General features: G+C 40.2%; 1 protein-coding gene across 1 annotated transcript; it reads right to left on the reverse strand.

The window, feature by feature from the left end:
* Nucleotides 1-739: 739 nt before the first annotated feature.
* LOC121888035 (carbonic anhydrase 1) lies at nt 740-7,399 on the reverse strand. The gene is made up of 7 exons (XM_042399286.1): nt 7,213-7,399; nt 6,741-6,938; nt 4,854-4,972; nt 3,638-3,730; nt 3,433-3,495; nt 3,177-3,332; nt 740-1,757 (listed from the first exon to the last, which is right to left on the reverse strand). Exons 1-7 carry the CDS (start codon nt 7,244-7,246, stop codon nt 1,638-1,640), a joined length of 783 nt encoding a protein of 260 aa, XP_042255220.1. The 5' UTR covers nt 7,247-7,399; the 3' UTR covers nt 740-1,637.
* Between the last annotated feature and the right edge of the window lie 2,612 nt (nt 7,400-10,011).

Raw genomic sequence — 10,011 nt, forward strand, 5'->3', positions numbered from 1 at the left:
AAAAAGATCTGACAATTTAATGATACAGAACGAAAATAGATAATAATGGTAATTAAACCCCTAATTGAGAATTTGCTGAGAAAGAAGCACAACAAGTGTAATCACAGAAAACACTAGACACATGTTAGTCATAAAATATATTTATTTAACTAGTAAAACGTCCACTTCCAAAAGAGAATAACAACAAGACACACTCCTGGGACGGCCCTAACAGTGATTTGCATAAGGCGTTTTGTCTTTTTTATGTTGACTACAATCTTTCTATAAATACATTGCTTTTGCCAAACTTCTTTGTTTCTGAATTCAATCCAGGGCCAAAACCAGAGGTCCCAAAGCTTGTGTTAATTATTCTCCTACACAGGGCCTGACACCAGGCTGACACTATAATCTTATCTGTTGGCAAGTTCTTTTCTTCCTTGGCTTCCTTGGCAGGGTTATTTCTTCCTTGGCTTTGTGGATTCGCCACTATGGCATCGCCCACGAGGCGACTGTGCGTTTTAAGCATTAGCACTCGACAACACAGGGGTTCCAGTACAAGACATGAAGGAATTCTTTTTACATATTAAATTTCATTTGGAAAAGGAGAATCATTCATTTCTATTGCTATTTCATCATGGCATCAAAAAAATGCAGAAGAGCCTTTGGTTACAAAACATCATTTAGGAATCACTTAAGACTTATTTTGCATAAGCTGTCAGACTAAAAAAAAAAAAAGACAATCCATAATAATAATAAAAGCACAACATGGGATGACAAACACATGAAAGATTTGAAGATTAGGTTGTAAAAACAGACTACAGAAGTAAGCCATTGTCGTGATGTTCAGTAGGTAGCACTAGCAGAAGTCTGTCCTCATGTCCTCTGTTGTTGTGTTGTGAAATCAATAAGCAGGTCAGTGCCTATAGGCATCTTGTCTGCATGAGACTGCATGCAATGTTGTGTGTGTATGGCTGTGTGTGTGTGTGTGTGTATGTGCCAGAGGGGGATTTTCTGAGTCAATTGGTTGTGATGGAGGCGGCTGCAGCGTTTCATTAAGCTGCTGTGATGCAGAGGCTGGCAGTCAGTCAGAGATTACAGACAGACTGGCAGTGGGAGTGTATGTGGACTAGCGTGTGTGTCTGAACGCGCAGCCGTCTTTTATCTGCACCTTACCCTCCTCCTCACAGATGGTGATATAGTTTCATCCTCCCCCTGCTTACTGCAACTAGCTTGTGCTTCTACTTCCTGCTGGCTCAAGAGCACCATTTTGACTGTAATTAATCTTCATTTTTCATCCTGGGCAACGCAAAGAGGACCAGTGTAATGTCTCTAAAAACACCAGATGCAAAATCCTGGTAAACGTGTCGCCTCCACCATGAAGTGTTTGTCTTATAAAATAAATTACGACAGGGCATCTTTGCTGGCTTATTACACACATAGAAACAGAGATGCAAATCCTGCAAGTGCTCCATTTCACAGTTAGATTGCCCAGCGTTAAAAGCGACGGATCACAGGAAATTCATTTCTTCAAAAATTGGACGGAGAGAGATATGTGTGCTTTGTGGCTAACTGCAAGAGAGGTAACTGGGCATTTGACTAAAGGGAAGGGGGGAAGGGAGTGGGCAAAAGGGCAGAAGGGGTAAAGGGGGGGAGGGGTATTACTTGAAGGAAGCACGGACAGAGCGACCCTTGAGGGGCTGGGGAGGGCGGTAGTTGTCCACCATGCAGCACTCGGCCTCACCCTCAGCAGAGAAGAGCAGGCCGCGGAATTTGGCCATCTGTGAAAAGGGAGAAGACAGTTGCAGGGTTAGTCATTCCTGCTGACCTCCTGTGACTGTCACTCAGCAAATGTGTCACTAGGCTCGCTGCTGACTCACTGATTTGTGTATATCCTTAGTGTATATCCGTAAGGTAAATACGAGGCTAGAACCAGCAGCTGGTTAGCTTAGCTGGTTAGCAAAAAGACTGGAAACAGCAAACGTCCAAAGGTTACAAAATCTGTCTACCAACACTTCTAGAAGATTACTCTTAACAGGTTATATCTCTGTTACCTTTGGACGGAGCCAGGCTAGCTCTTGCACTGTGATTTATGTTGAGCAATGCTAACAAGGTACTGGCTGTAGCTTCATATTTAACAGACAAATATAAGAGTGATATTGATCTTCTCAATACCACTGTCTAGAAAGCAAATGTTAATTTCCTCAAACGGCAGACTTTTCCTTTGTAGTGCAAGAAAAACAAGTCTGTGGTGACAGGATGGTATCAGATGACCTATTTGTCATTACCCCTGCTAATGAATTAGTCCATTACACTGCTTCAGCCACCTGAATATTATGTACACAATGGACACCTATTCACTAATAGGACAAAAACATTCAGCTTGTTGGTGCATCCTCTTACAAGCAGCTGATTACAAATAATTAACTAATGACATGTATTAGGTTTTTACCATATATGAATCTTTATTTTGTCTTTATCTGCTGGACCAGCCTTATATGGCACCAAGTCTAAAGGTTATGTCCACACTTTTACATGTTTACCCTTGAGAGACTTACTCACTGCCATGAAATAAACATTTGACCAGGCAGTGTTCATTTTCACATGGCCAGCAGACTCCAGCTGCAAGGGTAAACCTGACTAGAGAGGCTGTTGGTTTAGATCAATGGGTACTTAGAAGTCAATTATCCATTTGTGTAATAGGACTGGGTGTCATTTTAAGAGTAAATATCAGTATTTTACAAATGCAGGAATGATGTACCAGAGAATACTGTGTTTACTCAGTTATGACTGGTACACTCACTAAAGCTACGTCTTTTCAACCACAGAATGTGTTGCATGTATAGAATAAACATTTCCTGTTAACTTCTCACATAATGCCACAAAAATATTGTGGTAAAGCAGCATCATTGCTATGTTGAGTAACTCTTCTTTTCTCTCATCTTTTTGGTTGGTTAAGTGTCTTTTTTTCTCATTTTGAAAATTAAATAGGCTACTGTATTGCATTTCCTTCCGTCACAGGGGCTACTTCTTCTCCTTTCAGCTGTGCAGCTAATCTGAACAATTAAGCCCTTGATTTAGATGGTTGTAAAGTAGAGGATTTGCAGACATGGCTATTCTAGACGACAGGGCACACAGCCAGCATGGTTGCAAATAAAATCCCTCTGCTACAGCTGAATGGGCTCTTTGAGCACGCATACCTGCTCACAGCTGACACTGATGGGCTCTTTGCAGACAATCCAGGTAACGCTCTCCAGCAGAGGGGGTGTGGTCAGAGAGCCATCATAAGTCCAGTAGTCCAGGCAGCCAGGGAGCAAGGTAGCAGGGTCAAAGTTAGCAAAAGTAGTCTGTTTGCCCTAAAAACAATAAAAGAATTAGCAGAAAGTGAATAGTAGTTCAGACAAATAACTCATAATTAATCAAATACAGGAAAATATGGTTGTCAAGGAAACATACTTTGGTCTTGATGGCATTGAAAGCATCAAGAAGCTTCTGGAGGCTGGGATTTGCGTCACCAATCTGAAAAAACAATAATACATGTAATGTCAAAGGTTAATTATAAGAGCAACAGTACTGTCTATTGTGGCAAATAAACACAGTTAACTAAAAGCAAATCATGGTACAAATGCGGATGCATTTGCGGATTACAGTTGCTACTGACCTTCAGGAAAACTCCCACTACAGCGAGTCCGTCAGGTTTGCTGGCAGCCTCACCAAAGCTTGGGTATTTGGTGTTCCAGTGCACCAGATGGAGCTGGAGATAAAAAAAAAATAAAGTAAATAAAAATGATCCATTTTTAGAGGCTTGAAAATCCTGTCAGTCTTATTTAGGTCATTTTCACACATTCTGCAACATAAACCATCTGTTTCTCCAAGGAAACTCTTTCATTCAAGTGTATATTGCATGAAGTTTATATTTAATGGTAGATATCCTGCTGCAAAGCAGATAGAATGGACTCATATTACATATTTTTGTTTGAGAAATAAGTTCATTTTGCTTTCACTTTTGATAAGTGTCACTCGACAGAAATGACGTATTTTCGACAGAAAAAAGTGTCGCTCAACACTTTCCTTTTATGTCACACACCTGGAGAATTGTGTTATGTCATGGACACCGTCATATATTGTTGTGCAATGTGATTGGGTAGTGTTACTAACATCGCCATGGAGATTGTAGTTTTCACTGAACGTCCTTATTGTTATCTGGGTCTGTAACCTTAGATAACTTTTAACATCCTTGTTTAATTAGTCCCGGTCCGGATGATATAACACTAATATAACTAAACAAGCCGGCTGGAGGATAGCGTCTGGTTACCATGGAGACAACTGAACCCTTTCACTGAAGCATTATTTGAAAACTTTGTGCGACTCTTTAATTTCTGTTGAGTGACACTTATCAAAAGTGTCGAGCCTACCATAAATCAGCCTTAGTTCTGTAACGCAATAACTTGATCCGACATTTTGAGATATAAAAAAATTGCATTTAAGGAGATCAAACACATACATTTATCCTCAGATTGGAGTTATGCAACATTAATCTGAAGTATTAATCATCTTGTGGGCTGAGTTAGATAAGGAAAAAACAACAGATAAACAAAAAAAAATACTTTTTTAGTTGAAGTTAGCTAAATGGTAAACATGAAACAAACAAATTCACCTGTAGGCTTCATAGTGTCCAACCTGGGCCTGCTTTTTTTATTTTGCTCCACCCATTAGGGCTTAATCCAACCAATGAGATTAACTCTTGCTTCAGAGCAGCTTTGCTTTTGAGAAATGTTAACAACCCAGAACACAAATACAGTGAAACTAAGACTCCAATCTGTCCTCATCTCCCTGTTACATCAACCTCAATCTGTCATGATTCGGAACATCCTTACCTCAGCAGGATACTTGGTCCCGGCCACAGTGTGTTCAGAGCCCTTGTCATCAGAAGCACCCCAGTGGAAATGAAACTGCTTGAGCCTGTAGGTCCCTGAGATTGGTCCGTTTGTCAGAGCTGCAGAAAAACAAACACACACACACAAAAGCTGTCAGTTCAGCCCACAGTGAATGCGGGTAGTGCTGCAGTCAGCCATGAGGAGGTTTTGATTACAGCCTTGATTTTGTAACACTGTTATAAAATGATGCATTCGGGTTTGAAACATACTACTTGGAGGAAAATATATTTCTGGGCAGAAGCAAGCGGATTATTTTAAACCAAAGACCAACTGTTACCAAAATGAGTAAGATGTGAGTTTTTATACCCACACACACACACACACACACACACACACACACACACATGTCACAGAGGCAGACAGACTTCCTACTTCATGGAAGCAGACTCAGTTCCTGTTGTGTAATCCCTGGTCAAACTAAGGGATACATTCAGTCCAGGATGATGTCCAGGTATTGTTAACATCGAACTTCCCTCCAATGTTACGTAATGCATCTATTTACAGTATACAAAGTAGTTGAAACAGTAGCAGATAATCCTGTATATTGTTCTATTTCTGGTGTTACCAAATGTCACACTGACCTCTCTGAACAGGACATTTGTTTCTCAGTAGTTGACCTTAAATGATAAGAAGGAGCAGAACTGATCTCAAAGGAAAACAAATTTAAGGCTGTGTTGCTCTTAAATGGGATTAATTTACATTACTGACCAGTAACTCTAAAGATGCTGTGATATTAATCTTTTCCGCTGTGCACACATGATGCATGAGTTGATGTATGACAAGCAGACTGTCAGCTTGTCCTTTATTTAGAATCACATGGTGGAAAATAAGTGCAGTGAATATACCAAGGACGAAATAAAACGCTTTTTATAACTCATATAGCTCAGATTCCTATCAGAAGTTGTTTTCTCATATTGATGTGTGTCCACCTGAAAAATAATCCATGTGATTGTATTGATTATGTAACCTTGTTCGTAATTATCCTATAGCTAGAGGATCAGGACAGGCAGTCCTCAAAATCCTGCATGAAAAAAACAAGCTGGGGCAAATCTCTCTGATCACTTTAGGAATTTAAATCGAATCTAAATAGAGAAGAACATGCAATGCAATAATAGAAATTAGAAAAAAAACATTACAGAAAAAAACATTATACGGAAAAAGAATCAAACTTTGTTTATATGGTAAATCACATTCTCACACACTTTTGCCTCATTAATATTTAACCAGGACCTGGTTTATTATTGGTTTTTCTGCGCTTTTGACTTCGCTGCCTGCAGAAAAGAGTTGGCGTGGGAAAGGTTGACCAGGGGTTACATTACCAATTCAATTACGATCTGCATGCTTTGTTCTTGGATTTTGAATGGGACTCCTCCAGCCTATTCAACAAATTCTCCTGTTGCCAAATGCCCTTTGCCAAATAATTATAATAATAATGAAACATGTAAAAATGCCAACAGTTTTCAATAAAATAAAATTAAAAAAAACCCGGTCTATTTATATTCTATATGCGTCAAGGAAACTAGGGCGCATATGCATGAATATATTAACATATTATTAACACGACTGAGCTCTATGGTCTTTAAGCGGGTGTCTTAACACACACACACACACACACACACACACACACACACACACACACACACACACACACACACACACACACACACACACACACACACAACCCCGCAAATGCAGTATTTTTTCAGGTTACTGCATCCTGTAAATCACCATCAGGACCTGACTGTCTTGCAAACCCGAGTCCAATAATATCATAAATCTTTAACAAGCATTGCTGTATGCATATATAAACATTAATGTCTCACTAACTTGAGCTGTCGTTGTCATCTACGAAGGTCACTTGGAAGGAATGTCCGTTGTTGAGAATATCAAGGCAGGTGGAGGGGTCGTACTTCAGGCTGAGAGGCTTCAGCCCCCCGTCGAAAGATGCTTCACCAGGTACGATGTCAATGGGAGATTGACGGGGTCCATTGGCAATAGGGAAATTATCGCACCATTTATCAGGTCCTAGAATGATATAATAATAACATGGTCAATATTAGAATGTTAGTCTTGAAATATGGGTTTCATTCATTAAAGAAATTGCGCAGTTGTGGAGAGGTGATGTGCTTAAAACGCGCGTAAAAATTCCCCATAAATGTGCAGAATTAAAAAAATATCTGCAGTGACCCGTGCATGCACTGTCCTTCCACTCATTCAGCCCACTTCTCACTGATATTAAACATTCCTCTCTGTAATGTCACCCCTACATTATGGCGTATACGTGCAATGAGCGCCTCACCGTTGTTCGCTGCGTATCCCCAAGCATGAGACATGGTTACAGTTTGGATCTATTGAGTATCTAGAGCTGTAATCCCCTATAGAGAGAGTCGTTCCCCAGCGCAAAGCAGCCAGTGTCCTTCACCTGACAGCTGCAGAGCTTATATAGGGTTCCCTGTGTACGGTGTTTTCTGTCAGGCTGGTGTTGGCCACATGATGTCCGCGCAATGACCGGGAGGAGTTTAGATAGACCCGCAACACTGTGGATCAATGAAGATCTCTCTCTCTCTCTCTCTCTCTCTCTCTCTATCTCTCTCTCTCTCTCTCTCTCTCTCTCTCTCTCTCTCTCTCACTCACTCACTCACTCTCTCTCTCTCTTGTCAAGCTTCAATGACATACTGCATATTCCTCGATCAACGTGCTGCGCGCACCTCTCAGTAACGGGTTTTCCTATAATATAATAATATGTCAGGAAGTAACATTTGCACGGGAAGGCATGCGCGTTAGTGTCACCTTCAGAAACAGGCTAGTTAGTTAGTCATTATGAAACTATAGAGGAGCACACAACGCCAACATGGTGCACGATAGACAGGGCCATGAATATCACATTTATGAAGTCGTTAACTGGATCATTGAGAGGGGTTTGAATAAAAAAAGAAAGGAATGAGCGTGAAATTATTGACATATTTTACAGAAATATAATAGAAATTATAAAAACGATTGTTGTTCAGCCTCCGTAATGTGGTGGTGTGGTGAAACTTTCAGTATTACTTTGAATATCCTCTAAAACTATAATCACCAAAACGTGAATCAGATTTGTCACTGAAAACCTGTAAAAAAACGAGTTTCTTTGACACAAAAACTCATTGAGAGTTAATGACTGGTTCTGGTCTCTCTTGCTCCCGAAGACAGAATGCAAACACTGAGGGGCCTCCCCTGTGCATGATTTGCACTGATGGTGCTCCAGCATTCATATCAGAGGTGTTTGTAAAGCAAATTAAGTAAAAAGACAAACTCAGTGTCCACTGAAAAAGGGCCAAATTACATACTGACACACCAAAATCACAGAATAGTAATTTATATGCTTCTAACATGCAGAGATGATGAAAATTGTTTTAAAGTTAAGTAAAGAAAACATTAGGCCATTCAAAACATGAAGAATTGCATATATGAGCATGCAACATTCAACAAGTCTAAAAGAGGAAGGATGTGCTTGAAGTTGTAAACAATGCCAATGACAAAGTGTGGCTTACAACTGCAGCTATTCTTCTATAATGCAGCAGGGGAAAAAAATGCATTTCAGACAGAAATGACTGAATGAGGTGAGGGATCAATGAGGCTTAACCCTATGACCCTGCGTGTACCCCTGACAGCAGCATTAACTCAGTAACGTTTGACTGCATCCAAGTGGTATGTACCTTTTAATGTGATGACATTGTTGGGAAATGATAGAGGTTGTAATGGACACAGTAGTGCACTGCAGCTGTGGCGGTATGAGGGTGCCATCTGCTGTTGGTCAGTGACGGTACAGGTTTGTGGCCAACAACTTCAGGGGCAAACAAAAATAAATAAAACGAAACATGATCCCATCTTAACCCAAACAAGTGGAAATTATATAGTCAGATAGCTTATACAGGTGGGGAAGTCCTTAAATATCCTACCTGCTGTCAGGACTTGAAGAAGGGGTGCTTATTTTTGGAAATCTCATGACATAGGTGCATTTCTACAATGTTTCTCATAATAGACCAATCATGATCACAGGATAATGTGTCGCAAAATGTGTTGCCAAACTGCCTCTGGCATATTTCACCACAGACTGTATTTGCAGCAGTTCCTCTTTATTTTGTGGGTGAGACATCCACACTGAAGTGTTATTTTTTATTTTATTGTTTGGCGCGTCCCTCTCGACTAAAATGAAACAGTTAGTTTTTGGTTTTGGACCACAACCCTAACAAATTGATTTCAGGTTATGTCGCTATTATAGGCTATAGGACATAAAATGTTTAAAAAAAAAAAACAGGTATGCCCTAAACATCTGGAACCTATTTTAAGGATCTGCAATTCCTCCGGGAGTCTTTCAAAACATCGTATGGCTATAACAGCGTTTCCTTTCCCGCCGCGTGTTTGCCAATAACTTGTTACATTGTAGCACAAAATGTTTTAATGAAGCTACAAGTGTTGCCATTCATTTCGCTCCACTGTGACGTCATTCTGAATTTCAGTTTCACCACTGACAAAAGTGTCTGATAGAGAGGAGGGTGTATCATTTAGAGATGAGGCTGTGGTATGTATATGTATTGACACCATCCACGTGGGTCATTTACAAGAAGGATGAGACAAATGACAGTTACGCGTTGGTGTTTTTCCCACCCGCGAAGACCCGCCTCCTCTGCCTCTGATTGGCTGATATTCTTACACTAACCCTAATCATCTCAGTCCTTATGCCTCACCAACATGAACAACCTCACCAACGAAAATTTCTACAGCAAAAAGGACAATTAATCCATGGGGGAAATTTGTATGGAACTCCCATTGTTCTAATATTCAATATTTATAATATTTATCCCTAACAAATTGAAAGAAGTGCATTAAAAAATTGTGCGTCATCCTATCGTATCATCCTATCGAGAGTGGAGTCATACCTGTTATATTATAAATGTTCTCTGTTTTGGTCTTAATGTTACATGTTGTAAGTGACGATTTTTGCAATAAAGAGATGAAAAAAAAGACAACGAGGGCGACGAGTACTATCCAATCAGAGGCAGGGTCTTCCCGGAATGCGGGTGGGGAGGAAAACAAAAAAAAAGAAAAAGGCGTGACG

Source organism: Thunnus maccoyii, chromosome 21 (assembly GCF_910596095.1).
Source record: "Thunnus maccoyii chromosome 21, fThuMac1.1, whole genome shotgun sequence".
In the NCBI taxonomy this organism is placed as follows: domain Eukaryota; kingdom Metazoa; phylum Chordata; class Actinopteri; order Scombriformes; family Scombridae; genus Thunnus; species Thunnus maccoyii.